The 20000-nt window shown below is 37.0% G+C and overlaps 1 protein-coding gene across 1 annotated transcript in view; it reads right to left on the bottom strand.

Moving 5' to 3' along the window:
- Positions 1-20000, bottom strand: part of LOC144958989 (uncharacterized) — a 589046-nt gene that overhangs the window by 514515 nt on the left and 54531 nt on the right. The window contains exons 9-21 of the mRNA XM_078891292.1: positions 18201-18392; positions 17253-17361; positions 16026-16273; positions 14656-14967; positions 13987-14184; positions 12101-12214; positions 11538-11660; positions 10806-10997; positions 9849-10019; positions 8647-8817; positions 2682-2810; positions 1161-1349; positions 1-177 (exon numbers count right to left, since the gene is read on the bottom strand). Coding sequence (XP_078747418.1) covers positions 1-177; positions 1161-1349; positions 2682-2810; positions 8647-8817; positions 9849-10019; positions 10806-10997; positions 11538-11660; positions 12101-12214; positions 13987-14184; positions 14656-14967; positions 16026-16273; positions 17253-17361; positions 18201-18392 — 2325 coding nt within the window. The remainder of the gene's footprint in view (positions 178-1160; positions 1350-2681; positions 2811-8646; positions 8818-9848; positions 10020-10805; positions 10998-11537; positions 11661-12100; positions 12215-13986; positions 14185-14655; positions 14968-16025; positions 16274-17252; positions 17362-18200; positions 18393-20000) is intronic.

Genomic DNA, 20000 nt, shown 5'->3' with positions numbered 1-20000 from the left:
CGTTTGCCGCACACGTCGAACAATATTTTCGCCCTCCTCGGCGGTGAATCGAATGAGTTGGGAGACCTCAGTCTTCTTGCGTTTGTGTTGCTCCAGCATGAACTCGGCCTGCTGGAGGTCGGAGGGAAGGGAGGAATGGAGGAATTCCTTCTCTGTCTTCTCAATCATCTCGTCCAGCTGAAATAGGTGGAGATGAAACAAAAATGGTTGAGTTTTAAAGCAATATTATAGATAGTAAGAGTTTTGGCTAGTAGATAAGTGGTAACTGGAATCATTTTCCCGTCATGCTAGTGCCAGAAGTATGATGTAATAATAATAATAATAATAATAATAATAATAATAATAATAATAACAATATTAATAATAATAATAATAATAATAATAATAATAATAATAATAATAATAATAATAATAATAATAATAATAATAATAATAATAATAATAATAATAATATTAATAATAACAATATTAATAATAATAATAATAATAATAATAATAATAATAATAATAATAATAATAATAATAATAATAATAATAATAATAATAATAATACTGCACACTTATATAGCGCCAACATCTCATGCGATATGAGCTCTAGGTGCTTTACAAAAATAAAATATACATCATTAATTAAACAATGACTATTATTAGATACAGACATATTATTCAATATCTAAAACGCTATCAACTTAGAAATACATTTAAAAAGAAAAGCAAATCAAGCAAAGAAGTGTTTTCTAAAGGCTGGATGGAACCCATGACCTCCAGATCCGAAAGCTAGTGTCATACCACAAGACCACACATTGCGGCTATGTGGTCTAGTGGTATGACACTCGCTTTCGGATCGGAAGGTCCTGGGTTCGAGCCTCGCGCTCGGCGCATAGTTGAGTCCTTGGAAAAGGCGCTTTACTCACATTCTCTCACCGTACTCAGGTGTATATTGAGTACCTGGCCGTTAACAGCGATGTCTTTGTCCGAAAAATTGTAATATCGCCTAACAGGCGTCATGTCTCGTCCTACATGTTAAATGTTGCTGTTGACCAGGGACCCCTTGTAAAGCACTTTGAGCACATTTAGTGGATATTGCGCTATATAAAGCTCAATTAAAAAAAAACCAAAAAAACATAGGCGCACGGAATGTGGATTTTCGGTTCACCCACCTGTCCGATGTGTCTGTAGAATTCAATGGTCATCTTAATGAGTATCTGGTACTCGTGGATTCTGGCTGAGAATCTGTGTCGGACCTTGATGAGCTCTTCAATGATCTGTTCCTTCTGGCCTTTGGTGTCTCCCTTCAGGGACAGCAACTCGGCTGTCTTCAAGTGCTCGTCTATCTTCTCCTGAGCCTCCTGTGTTGTGTGAGAATAATGGGACATGAATAATAAGGTTATGTTGTTGTTTTTTTTTTTTTTGTTTTTTTTTTTTTGTCGTCGTAGTCGTCGTCGTCATCATCATGACCATCGGCGTCATCATCATCATCATCATCATCATCATCATCATCATCATCATCATCATCATCATCATCATCATCGGCGTCATCGTCATCATTATCATCATCATCATCATCATCATCATCATCATCATCATCATCATCATCATCATCATCATCATCATCATCGGCGTCATCGTCATCATTATCATCATCATCATCATCATCATTATCGGCGTCATCATAATCATCATCAGGATCATCATAATCACCACCACCACCACTACCACTATCATCATCATCATCATCATCATCATCATCATCATCATCATCATCATCATCATCATCATCATTACCCTCCTCCTTCTCCTCCTCCTCATCATCATCATCATCATCATCATCATAATGGTGTACGCCGTGTTGGACGGTAGCCTTCGTTAATTTAATGACGTTATACGTTTAAGTAAAATACTCACAACATCCGATAGCCGCAAATAGCCTACCGACACACAAAAACAACGTGTAACCTTGATCGTTTTTAGTCTGATTCAAAGAATTGAGTGACAATTGATAATTCTAATGGATGGCTAAAAACAATAACAAAGAGCTGGAGGACGTCAATTTCATTCCTCCTAGAGCCTGGCACAAGGACTTGACTTTTGACATCGTTTTTAGGTTTGTGCACCACCTAGTGAGTTGTCGTTAGTAGCGCTCAAGGAACCAAATGAACTCATTAGTTCACCTATTGAATATAACCGTAGCCATCGTTATCATATAGCCTGACACTAGAATCCTCTGGGACTTATAGTTTGACGTCATTTTTTTAGGTTTGTGCACCGTCTAGTGAGTTGTCGTTAGTAGAGCTCATGGAAACAAGGTATTTTATTGGTTGAACTATTGAATACAACTCACGATTTGTTTTCTTTTGTGGCAAAAGACTGGCATTTTAACGTCATTTTTTGGTCAGTGTCAGGCCATAACTTTACGATGGCTACGATATAACTCATTATTCGTTTTATTTTGTGGTCATATACTCTTGAAGTAATTTGTTGATCCGTGTCAGGCTATGACTTTATGAAGGCTACGCTTGGACACAATTTGGGACAGAGTCGGCGACAGACGCATCGCATCCATCGAATATTAATTTTATTATATTTATCTGACAAAGCCTTAGATCAAGGGACTGAACAAGTCGACAATGCATTCCCTACAATAAATAAGCACTTGACATAAAGTGATACGAGTTGTCTACCTTAGCTACAGGCTCAAAGTTCTCCAACTTCCGGTGGAGTTCAGTCACGGTCTGCATGGAGTCGCCCAAGGGGCCACTGATGAAGGGAGAGAAGAAATCTCGCTCCAGGCGCATGACTTCATCGATGGTCTGCATGGAGTGTCGATGATTTGGGGGGTAGTGGTGGTTGTAGTGGTGGTGGTGGTCGGGGTGGTGTTGGAAATAATGACAATAGTAGGGAATGGTAATAGGATATTATATCCGTTGATTAAGTAAAATACAAATATCGGGAGGATTGTGCGAAGAGGAAAATTAACAATAAAATGTATTGCTTTTTTGTGTCCCAAAAGTCTAATCTTAACGAATTGAAACTGCAAATCGGAAATTTTACGTTATTTTAAAATATCTTTTGATTTCATTTTTTTGTTTGTTGTGCTTTTACAATTAACCCTTTAAGGAATTTCTTTCAAACCATAACTTCTTCAGAGTTTCTATGACTGTAAATCTGAATTGCAATGGTAAAATAATGTCTGGATGGACTTGAACTGCGCCAGGAAAAGGTTAAGCTGAAAATTTAATGCTTTACGACATTACTTGATCGCCTCACTGCGTTTGATATTCGGATTCATCAAAATCCATATAACAATTTTGAGACACTCAGCAAAGCTAATTTTTGTCACTTTCTCTTCACAAGACTCTCCCTTGAAAAAAAATAAAAGAAGCATGCTTGACAACAGTCTACCTGGTGAAGAGGAAGAAACTGATCAAAGCGAGATTGAAGCTGCCTGGTTTGGGCCAGGGAGTCGCCTAGCTCCCCTGAGATGACAGGGAAAAAATCGTTCTCCAGGCACAGGACACGTGTTATAGTCTGGCAGAGAAGTGGGGGAGGGAGGAGCGAGTACAATGAAAAAAATAGACAGATAGATAGATAGAGAGTGAAATATGGAGTTACAGAGATGCCAACCATAAATATATTGTGTGATTTAACGTAAGAGTTTTATGAGAAAAAAGTTGTGTTTACCAAATGAGACCCTGTTTGTTTGTTTGGTTGTTTTTAATGGTTTTACGGCGCTTGCAACACATTAACTCACTCAATCCTGGATATTTTTGCTACTTTTCAAAATTCGAAAAAAATGTATTAAAAATGAGCATAAGTATACTTAGTTTTATTCAACTACCATAAACATGTAAAAATTAAGAACATTAGCTTTGATAATACGCCTATACTTTGTCTCAGAAAAATGTAATAAATAGGCATGTGGTAAAAGTTAAAGTATCCCCGGGTATACTACGGATATAGTCGGTGTTAGGGTTGAGTGAGTTAAGGTCATATCAGCGCCAGAATGAAATCCTGTGTTGATAGTTTGAGCATCATTTTGCAAAGTATTCTATAAGTAAGTTTTGTATATTATAAAAATATCTTGGATGTAGATTGTGTTTTGCTAAATTAAATATAAATGAAATTGTTTCACACTGATTTTTTTTTATATTGTTAATATAATTTCCTTTTAAGTCGGCCATAATGTGGGAGCCGTTTATAAGATTTATTCTGATTTATACTAGCGACAGCATGTTTGAAGGCATGTATAGTTACTTTTGTTGTTGGAATGGGGGCAAAGTGTTTTGACCTCGTTATATCAAGCTATTTTTTCCAACTTTTCTATAATTTACTTTTATGAGATGGAAAAAAAATTATAATCTAATTTTTAACTTACAATGTTGTTTTTAAGCATATACACACACACACAAACACACTTACTCACATACTCACAAACACAATCATTTCAACTTAATATTTCTTATATTTTTTAAGGCTATTTCATAAATCAGAGCTGTCAAGTGTTGAACAATCCAAACTGCCGTAGTCTATAAAAAAACACGTATTAAAAAATTTGGCCAGAAAACTCGCCTTCAAATATCAATCAATAATGATTTTCATCTTGGTAAAAAAACAAAAAAGCTCTCCAACCCAGAAAACCTCGTGAGGAAGACCAAATTTTTGTATAAGCGTATCCCACCCCCCCCCCCCCCCCCCCCCCCCCCAAAAAAAAACAAAAAAAACAAAAAAACAACAACATAAAAACAAAACAAAAAAAAAACGACCCCTGATTGGTTAAACCATTCAACAACGCCTAAGAAAAACTAAAACAAAACAATAAAAAGAAAAAGAGATGTAATCGTCAAGTAACTTTGGTATTTAAAAAAAATCAAACAAACCAAACAGTATTTTTTAATTAGACAACCCCCCCCCCCCCCCCCCCCCCCACCACCTCCCACTCACACATACCAGGTAACCATACAAAAATGTAGGTTAAACCACTGGTTAATTTTTTCCTTGCAAACTTCCAAATTTTACCCATTTAAAAAAAATTGATTATAATTTTATGGTTAAATCAGCGAGTGAGGGTTAAGAAAAAAATTTCAAATTTCAAATTTTAATGTCAATTCACTGCAATATAAACTCATTTTTTATTTTAAAAGAAAACTCGTGGTTATTTTCATTTTAACATATTTTTTTCTCTCACTGGTTGGCATTTCTGGTGTTAGTTAGTATATAGCTGTGAAATGTGCACAAAAAGTAAGTGAAAGAACCGAAAAAAGATAAGCGAGAAAAAACAACAAAATAATATTTTTGCAAATCAAGAAAGACTTAGATATCTAAATATAGATAGACAAAATACAAAAGCAAAGAGATTTAAATGTTGCGAAATCACAATCTGTTAGTTTTAGTTTTCAACCACACAATAATTTTCATGTTCTACCCATCAGTTTTGAAACATATCTACGCCTGATAACCCAATGGGAATGATAATAATAATATGTGACCCTTCGCCTCCAAACGGTATTAAGTCGGGTTGGTTAAGATGTTGAAAATTGAATTTATAGCCAGAAATAATATCAGACTTGTGTTGAGTTTGTATGTTTTATTGAGGAGAATGGATACCATATTTTAGGGTTCAAATGTCAACAATTTATATTTTTGACCAGTTTAACATTAAATTCGGCTTTTAAGCATTTGGTTCGTTCCGACATAATACCGTTTTGAGACGATAGGGCACATACATGATTTATAACCGAAATTGTGAATCATATTGACCCGAGATCTGAATTACAGAGCCGACTAGGTCTTTTCTCAAGGTAATTTTATCAATAAGTTACCGATTTTAGTTAAATATTATTATAACACCTTGTTTTCAAATCTAAGAAAATATAAAAATATACAAAATGTTAAAATTGAATAAAAACGTCTTGAAAGGTCTGAAACTGGAGCCGAAATTCTACGTATTTTTCGTACATATGTGACCCCTCGCCTCAAAACGGTATTATGTCGGGATGATTAAGATTCTGAAAATGGAATCTGTAGCCAGAAATATCATGCTTAAGTTGGGTTTATATGCTTTATAGAGGAGAATGAATAGCATATTTCACGTTGCTAAACACTAGTAATTCATATTTTTGACCAGTTCAGCTTTAATTTGACTTTTTAGCATCTGGTTCATCCCGACATAATACCGTTTTGAGACGTTGGATCATATATAAGGCAGGTCTGTGGGTGTCTAAGAAGACACGTATTTAAACAAATGACATCAAATTTCAATCTTCTCTGATCGGCGAAGATGTGACATGTCTAGCATATTTTGGGAAGCCACTTCCTCAATTCTATTTCCATCACTAACTCATGCCGATGATATAATACCTTTTTGAGGCGACGGACCACAAATGAATGAGTTCTCTACCAATTAAACTACACTCCTCCCCCCCCCCCCCCTATCTCCCCTTCCTCCAGCCCCCTCCCTTCCAAACCTAGCCCCCCAACTATGAGACAACTGGGTTATCAGACGTTTCAAGAAGTATACGTTTTACATTTTGAGTATTCTCACTTAGAATCAGAACACTTCATGCAAATCTATAGGGAATGAGATTAGCGGAAGAGTAGCGTCCCTTGATTGGACGTCATCTTACAGAGAGAACGTCAACTTAAAGATCGCGGAGAAGCTATTTAACTAACCGCGCGGTTTCGCAGGAAGCGAGGACGAGAGACGCATGCGCAAAACCATATTGACGTTCTCTCTCTAATAACTTGTCAGCCGGTGACGTCCAATCAAGGGGCGCTACTCTTCCGATAATCTCATTCCCTATACACACAAACACACAATGTGAAATGTAAAAAAAAAAGCTCTCTCAATGGAAATGTGAATAAGAATCTATAATATAACAATTATATTTTACTGAAAACAAAAGCCAAGAAAGTGCCTAAGCGAACTTAATGCCATTAAAAAAATGTAGGTGGCAACTTATTTTTAGAAGACATGTTTAATTTTTTATTTTTTTTAAAATGTAAAAATAATCTTTACATAAAATTTCGAAGTATCTATAGGGAATGAGACTAGCGGAAGAGTAGCGTCCCTTGATTGGACGTCACCCATACTCTGTGACGTCACCGGCGGAAAAGTTATTAGAGAGAGAACGTCATGTTGGTTGTGCGCATGCGTCTCTCGTCCTCGCTTCCGATGAAGTCACAGACTATGGGTGACGTCCAATCAAGGGACGCTGCTCTTCCGCTAATCTCATTCCCTATAGGAACTTTTAAAATATCTTGTAATCGATAGACCGTGTCAGATTGGACAATAAAGTTTCATATTATAAATGTGTCAGTGCATGACATAATCAGTCGGAAGGTGAAAATTTTGGATTTGCATTTTTTGGCATTTCCTGAAAGAATATGCTCCCAAGAGCATTTTAATCTTTATTCGAAGTAAATCGGGTGATTTTTCATGAAGTTATGGTCAGATGTATGGGAAAGGTGTCCAGCAACTTTTCTCAAATGTCATACTTTTTCAACTTGACTAGCTGTAAAAAATATTTAGAAGTGAAATTAAGATTTGATATTTCCTGAAGATTTACCAAAACAAGGGTTGATTTAATCATTTATGACAAGAACTCATTTTTGATAAAAATTGACCTTCTAACTAAACAAAATCTCAGTTCAAACCTTTTCACCATCCGACTGATTACGTCATTCACTGTAAAAAATTGCTATATTATCATTATCATTAAAAACCAACTTTATCAATATTTACAAATACTCACAGAGACATTGTAAGCATTATCTATTTCTCACTTGTGACCCACTGGTCCCAGAACAGTCTTATGTCGAGGTGACGGTAACACTTTAGGTTCAATTTTAAGTTCATTAATATAGAAAAGTAAAGCTAAAGTAAACGTAGTCTACATTGAGGAGATCAGATTCAGTTTCGTTTCCTTATCTTCAAAAAGAAAACAAAACGGAAACACAAAGAATAATAAAAAAAAAAGACTTCCCCCCAAAAAAACCCATAAAAACCCACTGAAAACCCGAGGAAACCCCGAATATCCCCAGACCCCCTCCCCCCCCCCCCAAAAAAAAAACAAAAAAAAAACAAACAAAACAAAAAAACAAAAAAAAAAAAAAAAAAAAAAAACAACACAAAAACACCACCCAAAAAACCCCCCAAAACCCCAGAAAAACTCATAAAAGAAAACAGCAATTATTTTAAAAACCACACCCCCCCCCCCCCAAACAAAAAAAAAAACAAAAAACAAAACAAAACAAAAAAAAAAAAACAAAAAAAAAACAAAAAAACAACAAAAACCCAAAAACCCCAAAACAAACCCCAAACAAAAAAAGCAATCACCCAAAAACAATTTTTAAAAACAGCATAAATAAGACAAACAAACAAAAAACGACAACCCACGATTCCCTATTTCTAATCAATTTGCCTTTAAACTTATTTATATTTAAAAAAAAAAACAAAAAAACCCCCAAAAAAACAAACAAAAAAAAAACAAAAAAAAAAAAAAAAAAACAACCCCCCCCCCCCCCCCCGCCCCCAAAAAATACTTGTTCATCTCGGCATAACACCAGACTAGAATACTGGATCACCATTTTTCTTCTTATTTATAATAATATTAGGAGTTTTTATCTCACAAAATTTAAGTTACTGACCTGTCTGGCGTCATGAATAAATTGCGACCACTGGGATTTGAACTGTTTGCTGGTGCTGACGTGCAGTTCCCACGCCTCCCAGTACTTGACCACCGTGGTCATCCTCTGGTCCGATAAGATTTGCTCCACCGTTTGGCGAGCGCTCTGTAGATAGGCAGTATCCTCCTTAGTCTGGCCGTGCGAAATGTGGATAAAAATGAATTTATTTGATGATAATATAATTGATAATTGAGCTTTATATAGAGCAATATCCATTAAATGTACTCAAAGCCCTTTACAAGGGGTCTCTGGTCAACAGCAACATTTAACATGTAGGACGGAACAAAACGCCTGTTAGGCGATATTATAATTTTTCGGACAAAGACAGCGCTGTTAACGGCCAGGTACTCATTTAACGCTTAACATGTAGAACGAGACATGATGACGCCTGTTAGGCGATATTACTTTTTTATTTGTTTCGGACAGAGACAACGCTGTTAACGACCAGGTACTCATTTTACACCTGAGTACGGTGAGAGAAAGTGAGTAAAGAGCCTTTTCCAAGGACTCAACTATGCGCCGAGCGCGAGGCTCGAACCCAGGACCTTCCGATCCGAAAGCGAGTGTCATACCACTAGACCACATAGCCGCATGATTATTAAAACAATGCAGGATCAAAAAATGTATTTAAAATATCTACCGATAGATAATAATGGTGAACTTCTAGATATGCCAGAGAAAAATAAAAATAGAAAGACACGTCAAAAGAATAAATAAAGAGAATATTCTTATCAATCCCTCACCCCCCCCCCCCCCCCCAAAAAAAAAAACCCCAAAAGACTTGAGCTGTTATATAGTGCAATATCCACTAAACTTGCTCAAAGCGCTTTACAAGTGGTCGCTGACCAACAGCAACACGTAACATGTAGAACGAGATACGAAGCTATATGGCATTTATTTCGGACAGAGACAACGCTGTTAACGGGCAGTTATCATTTTACACTTGAGTACGGTGAGAGAATGTGAGCAAATAGCCTTTTCCATCGACTCAATTATGCACCGAACGAGGCTCGAACCCAGGGCCTTCCGATCCCAAAGCGTGTGTCATACCACTAGACCACATAGCCGCACTAAAAAAAAAAAAGCCAAAAAATATCTCAAGCTAAAGAATTGACCTTGGCCAAGCCCGTCCTTGTTAAATGTCCATATTCACTACAACTAACCTTAGTTGAGTTTTGCAAGAATTCCTTCCCTTTGATACTGAGGTCGTCGAAAATGCGTCTTGTGTTCGAAAACATTTCGCGCAGGTTTTGCACTGCCGTGTCGGTGATGTCCGAGAGGTCTTCGGTCTCTGACCGCACGATGTGCTCTAGCCCGTCCAAGTTGCTGGACAGCTGGAAGAAGAAGGAGAACAAGAGGTATACAGGATTGGATATGATGATCAAACGAAATAGTTATTTTTGTAGGGTATTTATTATTGTCTTTGAATTTCTGAAAGAATAGAATAATAGAGTATTCGAGCGTATAATGACAATGGTGGTGGTAATGATGATGGTGGTGATGATGGTGGTGATGATGATGATGATGATGATGATGATGATGATGATAATAATAATAATAATAGTAATAATAAAAACAACAACAACAACAACAACAATAATAATAATAAAAATAATAATAATAATAATAATAATAATAATAATAATAATAATAATAATAGTAATAATAATAATAATAATAATAATAATAATAATAATAATAATAATAATTATAATAATAATAATAATGATAATAATAATGATAATATTAATAATAATAATAATAATAATAATAGTAATAATAATAATAATAATAATAATAATAATAATAATAATAATAATAATAATAATTATTATTATAATAATAGTAATAAATTAATAATAATGACGACGACGACGACGACGACGATGATGATGATGACGATTATGATGATGATGATAATAATAATAACAACAATAGTAACTTTTAATATGAACGATTACGTTAAGTTATATTAAGTTAATTAAGTTATATTAGTAAAGATTTAATAAACATTAACAATATAGAACTCATAGAGATTAACATAGATATGGAAACAGTTTATAGTCGAATACAATAAAGCTCTATAAACAGATCCAATTTACATGAGAAGTGGGACCCACCTGCTGCGATAAACGAAGTACTGAGATGTAGATCAGGGAGGAGTGAATCCTGAGCTCCACAAGTTGTTGCAGGGCGTGATAGTCCGACTCCAGGCTGTGGGCTTTGTCAGACGCCTGCTGGCCTTCCTGGTCCCCTGACCGAACCAGACTGGCCGCAGCGTTAGACAGGGCTGCGAGCTCTGGAGCTTTGTCCTGAAAAAGGGGTACAAAGAAATTATAAAGGGGAATTAATTTACCAACGTCACATAGAGATTAGGCAGGGATCATGCACTGGTGGTGTAAGATAAAAAATCTTATAGTTAACGTTACTCAGATTCTGTTATTGTTTTTTTATTTTTTTTTATTTTTATTTTTTTATTTTATTTTGCCATCCGCGTTTATATAAGTAATTTTAACTAAACTGTATAGATACAATGAAGTTGACGTCATTCGGGTCTTTGTTTTTTGTTATTGTTTTTTGCCATCCACGTTTATGAGTAATTCTCACTAAACTGTATTATCCAGACTATAAAAGTTCATTGTTACATAAAGTTTGTGTGTTGGTCCGTTATACTTCCGGATGGCAATGTTGTGAACTCATTAGCCAAACGCAGACTTATCTATATTATTTTAGCCCGCAATATGCCCATGTCTCATCAAAAGATGTGAAAATTGCACAAAATAAAGAAAAATGTTTTTTGTTTAATAATAGAATGTTAAGACTCATGACCTTGACCCCTGAAGGCCACTTACCCTGATGTCTTCATCCAGTTTTTCGTGAACTTCCAAAAAGTCCTTGGCACTGACAAGACTGGTGCCGAGACTGTTGTGTCTGGCCACAATGTGGAGGCCGATTTGATGGAGCCAAGTGTACAACTGGGGATGGCAGAAAGATATTAGTTGAGAAACTGAAAGAAACGAACATAGACAGATCAATGGCTGTTGACAACATTTGACCTCTAGTCCATCTATCCATCCATCCATCCATCCATCAAGCAAACCATCCATCCATCCATCCATCCACCAAACCATCCATCCATCCATCCATCCATCAAGCAATCCATCCATCCATCCATCCACCAAACCATCCATCCATCCATCTACCAAACCATCCATCCATCCATCCGTTCACCAAACCATCCATCCATCCATCCATCTACCAAACCATCCATCCATCCATCCATCTATCCATACATCCATCCATACATCCACCAAACCATCCATCCATCCACCAACCCATCCATCCATCCATCTATTCATTCGTCCACGATTATTATTATTATTATTATTATCATTATTTTGAAAATACAACTTACACTTGAGAATTTTTCTTGGTAGATGAGGTACTCTTGGCTCCTCTGCCAGGCCTCGGCACGCCGTGCCTTACACAGTGCCTCCAGCTGGGTGCATTTGGTCAGGAGCTCATCCATCTGTAAGGAACAAGGAAAGTTTAGACAGTTTATGTTTAGTCATCATCATCATCATTGCCTGTTTCACCCTGGGTCAGGGTATAGGCCACAGACAAACAGTTTCCATCCTTCTCTATCCTGAGCTAACATTTTTAAAATCTCATTCCAGGTCTTACCACTTCTCTGTATATCAGCATCTTTAATTCTTCTCCATGTTTTCGGCTTTGTCTGTTGTCCTTCATAAATTCTGTCATTCCAGAAACTCTTCGGTCGCCCAAGCTAAAAAAAGGATTTGGTTTGTCCGTCTGCGTTTCTTTAACGGTTTGATATTAACGGAAAGGGGTGTCTTAAAATCGGAACGGAAAGAAGGCGATTGAGTACAGAAACCTTAAATAGACCTGCTTAGCACTAGGAAAAATTAGTAGAAATACGAAGTTTTGGTTCCAGCTACAGAGCTGCATTGGTCTCTTTGATTCAATAAATTTTTGCTGAATAGGAAAGTTTAGCTCCTTAGAACTTAAATTCAGGACTTTGGAGCACTTTTGGACAATGGTGAGAGAAAACTGTTAAAGTGAAATTTTCTTCCCCCCCCCCCCCCCCCCCTGGAAACTGACTTAACCCTCTCCTTACCAGCCATTTTCAGGATTTTCCCAAAAACTTCACACCCAAATAACACAAAAATAGATTTTTTATCACTGAGACGTAATAGCCGTAAATTCTTGCGATACAGAATTTCTTTATTAAATCAAGCTCTTCAGCACATTGTTCATTTTCTATAAATTTTATGATGTGCAAAAGAAATTTGAATAAGAAAAATGTTGGTTGTATTGTAACGAATGTGACGAGTTTCCTGTGGGTGGTAAGGAGAGGGTTAAAGCCATTCTACTTGACTGACAACCATGAGTTAAACTAAAACAACCTGCGCGTCAACAACTGCAATAGTGTGAAAAAAAGAGACGTATTTAAAATTTTAGCCAGAAAAATTGTCCTTCAAATATCGATCGATTAAAATGACTCTCAATTTGCGGGGAAAAAACCCCTCTCAGACCGAGGACTTCCGTGGCCTTAACAACACCATCATGTTATCTCTCATTAGTATGTATTGTTTCATTCATCGTGTTGTGTTGACGATTGGAAAACCCGAAACGTCCACATAACCTGTGCTTGTAAAATAGAATTGTAGTTTTTATTCCATTTTATTTTTGCTATTTAACTTAATTTATTTTAAGAATAACCCTCGGATTGCTTGGCATTACCTTTCAATACTTCACAAATCAAAACGGCGGCCAAGAATCAAAACAACGGTCAAATTAAAAAATTCTAAACTTTCACAAATCTATCAAGATTTATTCTAGAGTTTTTTTTAAATGCTTCTATATGATGACAAACTGAATAAATAAACGCCTGACAAAAGATCCACGGTTAAAATACAAATTGAAAGAATACTGGGGATGTAGGAGCTCTCGGAATGTCTCTCTCCCATTATTTCTTTCTTCCAGCTTCGAGCAGCAACATTTACATTGTACGTAGTTATGACAAACAAATGAATAAATGTACATTTATATAGCGCTTATGCCGAAGCTTCGAAGCGCTTCACAAAACATATATACACATACATACACACACGTAACTGAATGTAAACACGAGTGCACACACGCACACAAATGCACGAACGTATGCGCTTTGCAATAATTCTTAGCATAATCTAATTTAAATACTTCCCAAAGAGATAGGTTTTTAGTTTATTTTTGAATTTATCAACGCTGCTTTGAAATGAAATGAAATAGTCTCACCTTTCGTCTCACGCCATCGGCCCCGATGTCGGTAGTGGTGACTCTCTCCAGCAGTAGCCGACCCTCGTGGGTGGCTTCGGCCGACAGGTCGACGATGGCCTGGGATAACTGAGAATGACGCTCCGCCAATTCTGCACTGTTCCTTGGGAGATCCACGTTGTTCAGCTGGATCTCCACTTCTCCTAACTTATTTAGAGCCTGCAGAGTTGGTGTATAATAATAAATATGATGATAATAATGATAATAATGATAATAATGATAATAATGATAATAATAATAATAATAATAATAATAATAATAATAATAATAATAATAATAATAATAATAATAATAATAATAAGAGAGAGAGGACGAGGAGGAGGAGGATGAGGAGGAGGAGGAAGAGGAGGAGGAGAGAGAGAGAGGGGGAAAGCGAGAGAGAGAGAGAGAGAGAGAGAGAGAGAGAGAGAGAGAGAGAGAGAAGGTAGGAAAGAGGTAAAAGGAGAGAAAGAGAGAAGGAGAGGAAGAGAGAGAGAGAGACAGAGAGAGAGAGAGAGAGAGAGAGAGAGAGAGAGAGAAAGAGAGAGAGAGAGATGATGATGATGATCGAATGAGATCTATAGATTTTTTAAAAAGCAACAAGGGGAGGCTGCCATTTTATGACTTAGAGGTTATCTCCTCCTTACTTACCGTTTCAGCAAGGTTGAAGAATGCAACAGCCATGTAGATGTTCTTCCGTCTCATGTCAATGGAAATGGTGAAACTCTCCGCCTCTCTGTCGACAACGACGAGCCGCTGACGTATCCCCTCTGCGTCCACGCTGGCACGTCTGAGGAGACTGTCTGCCGTGCGGAGTAAGGTCAGCATCGTTTCCTGAACACCCCTGGCTTGTGCTTCAAACTGGTCATGTCTTTGTTGTATCTCCAGGGCTTCCGATAATGTGGAGCCCAAATGTGTGTTCTGTAGGTATTGATGTCCGTCCTCACGGTACCACCTCAATATCTGGTTTAGAAATAATATGCCAAAGTTTATAATTATAGTAGATAGTATGAAGTTGACGTCACTCAGGTCTTTGTTATTGGTTTATTTTTTTTTAATTTTTTTTTTTTTTGGGGGGGGGGGGGGAAGGAGGTTAACAGTGTTTTGTGACGATGCTACCGGGTTTCGTGATTCGTTTCATTTATTCCATCGTCGTCATTTCTACCTTTCTTTAATCTCTTTGGGATAGTCAATTACTTACGTACTTTTTTAAAAAACATCCAAAAACATAACTTGTATAATCTGAAAATTGATATTAACCTTTCTTCTTTCCAAACTAAATCCATAGCGAAAAATAATTAAAGCAAACTTAGTATAATTTTTACCAAAATCTTGAAGATCATTTAAAGGAAAAAATATGACATAAACATATATAAAAACAAAATATGTGACCCAACGTCTCAAAACGGCATTATGTCGGGATGGACCAGATGTTACAAAGTCAAAAAAAAGTCAATTAAATAGTTAAACTGGTCAAAAATTTAAAATGTTGGTATTTAGCAAAATAAAATATGATGATATTCCTTCTCCTCTATAAAGCATAATGAGCTCAACTTAAGTCTGATATTTCTGGATGCAAATTCCATTTTCAGCATCTTAATCATTCCGGCTTAATACCGTTTTGAGACGAGGGGTCACATATATATTTCTAAAAATCCTAAACAATGTGGTCTAGTGGTATGACACTCAATTTCAGATCGGAAGGTCCTGGGTTCGAGCCTCCCTCGGCGCATAGTTGAGTCCTTGGAAAAGACTCTTTACTCACATTCTCTCACCGTACTCAAGTGTAAAATGAGTACCTGACCGTTAACAGCGTTGTTTCTGTCCGAAAAATTTTAATATCGCCTAACAGGCGTCATGTCTCGTCCTGCGTGTTAAGTGTTGCTGTTGGCCAGGGACCTCTTATAAAGCGCTTTGAGCACGTTTAGTGGATATTGCGCTATATAAAAGCTCATTTATTTATTTATTTATTTATTTAAACACAGACATAAACTTTAATAAGATAGGGTTAAAAACGTCACCTTGTTGACTTCCTGGTCAAGCTGACACAGCTGAAGACAGTGTTCCAGGCGGATCTTGCGCTGGTTCCACAGTTCTTCCAGGTGTCTCCTGCGGTCGTGGAGCATCTCTAGAAGATGCTCGATGCCGTAGCAGGCGGCGGTGGTGGCGTGAAGACTGGATGCGATGTCTGCATGCATACCCATCTCTTTGATTTGGTCTAGAAGGGACTTGCCCATGTCTAAGGTTGATTTCGAGGTCTCTAATATGTCTGCGGAAATGAAACAACAAAGATATCAACAAAATTATAGATTTGACTTTCTCAATAGGATCGATTCAATAGTCTGATGTCACGGCCGCCCAGCAACGGTTCTAAACAAAGAAAATCGGTACTTTTTATTCTTCATTCTGGCTAGAAATTTTTCACACGTCATGTGATCAGAATGTATAAAAGTCAAAACATGCTCAGATTTATAATTATTTTCTCCTCTGGATACACTTTTATGCTTGTCGGAGAAGTATATCATAAGGGCGTCAGCCATTGTTCCGATAGTTTAGAACCAGTTACTAAGTTACTATGCATCATTACGAGGGAAGTGACGTCACGACTGAAGCCCATTCGTAAAACGAGTTAATAAGAAAAAGTAAACTGTCTTTTTTAACTGGGCGGGTAGTTTTGCCTTAAAGGATTAATTTAGCATCTTTGACTTTTGATCACCCAGAATACATTAAGTTTAATGGCAGTTGTCTGCATGCATCTTTGATTTGGTCTAGAAGGGACTTGCCCATGTCTAAGGTGGATTTCGAGGTCTCTAACTCTAATATGTCTGCGGAAATGAAGTATTAGAGCAAACTGAAACTAAAAGGATACTAATTCGTACAAAAATCCAATTTTTAGGGCACCTAAATCGACATAAATGTATTGAACATCTTGCTCTCACAGGAAAGATATAAGGTAAAAAGAGTATAGGTAGAACAAGAAAAACATATTTGAATAGTTTGAACAGCTGGGTGACAAAGAAAGAGAAAAGTAATATTAGTTTTCTGAGGTTATCTGATCAGAGAGATGAATGGCGTACCATGATCACCGATGTCTGGTACAGACTTGGTACTTGAAGAAGAAGAAGATCTACAACAAACTTTCTAAGAAAAATCAATTTGGAAATGGATAGTCTAATCTTGGTTCTAAAACTTCACAAAAAAGTGTCCAAATAAATGTTCATTCAAATGACAAAGTGGAGACAACTCACTTGATTTCATGTCAAGATGCTCCTCCAGCATTTGCCTCGCCTCTTCTACATCCGAGGCCAGAGGGATACGGGAAAAGTTCTGTTGCGCTTGCTCCATCCTTGTTGAGAGCTGGATGATGATGGAAGGATAAGTAAAATGATGTGTAATAATATTAACACATGGATGGGTCACAAAGTGAAACATACATTCATTGCCAAAATCAAGATACGACTTACCAATTCGCCGGGGATATTTCGGGTTACTTTTCAATGCCTTAACCACTCGCAAGTGTCACCCTCCGAAAAAAAGCTTTTATATAGCGCAAAATCCACTAAACGTGCTCAGAGCGATTTACAAGGGGTCACTGACCAACAGCAACGCTTAACATGTAGGACGAGACTTGACGCCTGTTAGGCGATTTTACAATTTCTTCCGACAGAGACAACGCTGTTAACGGCTAGGTACTCATTTCACACCTCAGTAAGGCGAGAGAATGAGAGTAAAGAGCCTTTCCAAGGACTCAACTATGCGCCGAGCGAGGCTCGAACACAGGACCTTCCGATCCGAAAGCGGGTGTCATACAACTAGCCCACATAGCCGCACAGTAGTGTCTTATGATAATGGTGTGGACGTTTCAGATTTCCCGTATGGCGACAAAACACAATAAATGAGACACTTGAGACCATTGATAATTGAGATAAAAGTAAATTCGTCTTTATTGTCTCATTCATTGTGTTTTGAAACCCGAAACGTCCACATCGTACGTCTTCGTAAATTAAAAATTGAAACTTCTATTCCATTTCATTTTATTGTTCTTGGCGAAGTCCCAGATTTGTGATTTAAAAAAAAAAAATATTTTGCCAATATGAGAGTCATTAAAAATTGATGGATATTTGAGGGACAGGTTTTTCTGGTCAAATTTAAAAGATAAAATAAAACAAAACGAAACAAAAGCAAACCCGACTTACATCCTGAGCACTCTGATGGAAGGCGACGGACTGCTGGAGAAGGGTCCCCCTGTACTGTAGTTTGGAGTTGAGGTCCCTCCAGGCCTCAGCAAGCGTGTCCGCCATGGCGTAGTGCACGTCGCCTTGGGATCGGTTCTCGTCGGCTTGTTTGTCCAGGTTTTGGAGCAGCTCGTGAACTTCGGACTCTTTGGACTGGGGTGGAATAAAAAATTTACAAAAAAACAGAAATAAAATAAACGCAATGTCAATAATTGAATATAATGTCACCCTATAGACAGTTTTTTGGCAAAAAAAAATTTGATCATGCAACCCCTTTGTTGGCCTCTCTCCACTGGTTGCCCATTGAAAAGCGCACATATTACAAAGCAGCGTGTTTTGTTTATAAGTGTTTGGCTGGTATAGCACCGGCATATCTCACAGATCACGTGGTCATGTGTAAATTTGAAAATTACACTTTAAGATCATGTAATGACCAAACGAAAATTTCGGAAAAAAGATCAAGAACAAAATTTGGTGATAGATCGTTTGCTTGTTTCGGCCCCAAGATTTGGAATGAACTACCACGTGGTCTGAGGGAGTGCAAGTCTTTACCTACTTTTAAAAAGAATCTCAAGACACATTTTTACTGTATTTGTTTTTCTTGACTCTATATGAATCCTTGATTTGGCTATGAATTGTTATTGTTGTTATTATTTTTTTTTATTTTATTTTTATTTTATTTTTTTTTTTCACTTAAAATTGATATTTATATTGTAAAGTGCCCAGAGCTTGTGTTTTACACGAGAATGAGCGCTATATAAATGTGATTATTATTATTATTATTATTATTATTATTATTATTATTATAGATAGTTCGAAGTTGAGGACTCTCAGGTCTTGGGTTTTTTTTTTGTTTTTTTTTTTTGTTTGTTTGTTTTTTTTTTTTTTTTTGTTTTTTTTTTGGGGGGGGGGGGGGGGGTTGTCATCCGCATTTATGAGTAGTTGGCTTCAACCGTATCCATCGTTAACTTATATATAGCCTGACACTGACCAAATAATGACGTCAAAATGCCAGTCTCTTTGGGTTTCAGTGTCAGGCTATAACTTAACGATGGCTACTCGTCAACAGTCATGACGTCACTAATGACGCATGGTAACTTAGTAACTGGCTCTAAACTATCGGAACAATGGCGGACGCCCTTATGAAATATTTCTCCCACGAGCATAAAAGCGTATCCAGAGGAAAAAAAACCATTATAAATCTGATCATGTTTTAACTTTTGCACATTCTGATCACAAGACATAATATGAAAAGTTCTAGACATCATGAAGAATAAAAAGTACCGATTTTCTTTGTATAGGACCACGATGGCCGCCGTTGATGGGCGACGTGACATCAGACTATTGAATCCAATTCTTCAATCTATGGAAGATCTTACGCAAGTGTCCAGAGCGAAAGAAGAGGTAAGAAACAAAAGGTTAATAATAATCTAAAGGCAAATCTCGTCATTGATCTTGTTTATGTGCGGCTATGTGGTCTAATGGTATGACACTCGCTTTCGGATCCGAAGGTCCAGTGTTCGAGCCTCGCTCGGCGCATTGTTGGTTGAGTCCTTGAAAAAGACTCTTTACTCACATTCTCTCACCGTACTCAGGTGTAAATGAGTACCTGGCCGTTAACAGAGTTGTCTCTGTCGGAAAAAAAAATTGAAATATCGCCTAAAAGGCGTTATGTCTCGTTCTACATATTACAAGTTGCTGTTGGTCAGGGACCCATTGTAAATCGCTTTGAGCGCGTTTAGTGGACATTGCGCGCTATAA

The sequence above is a fragment of the Berghia stephanieae genome, chromosome 13 (genome assembly GCF_034508935.2).
Source record: "Berghia stephanieae isolate SIO BIC M18660-M18661 chromosome 13, UCSD_Bste_1.3, whole genome shotgun sequence".
Lineage (NCBI taxonomy): Eukaryota > Metazoa > Mollusca > Gastropoda > Nudibranchia > Aeolidiidae > Berghia > Berghia stephanieae.
This window is presented reverse-complemented; position numbering and strand designations above follow the sequence as displayed.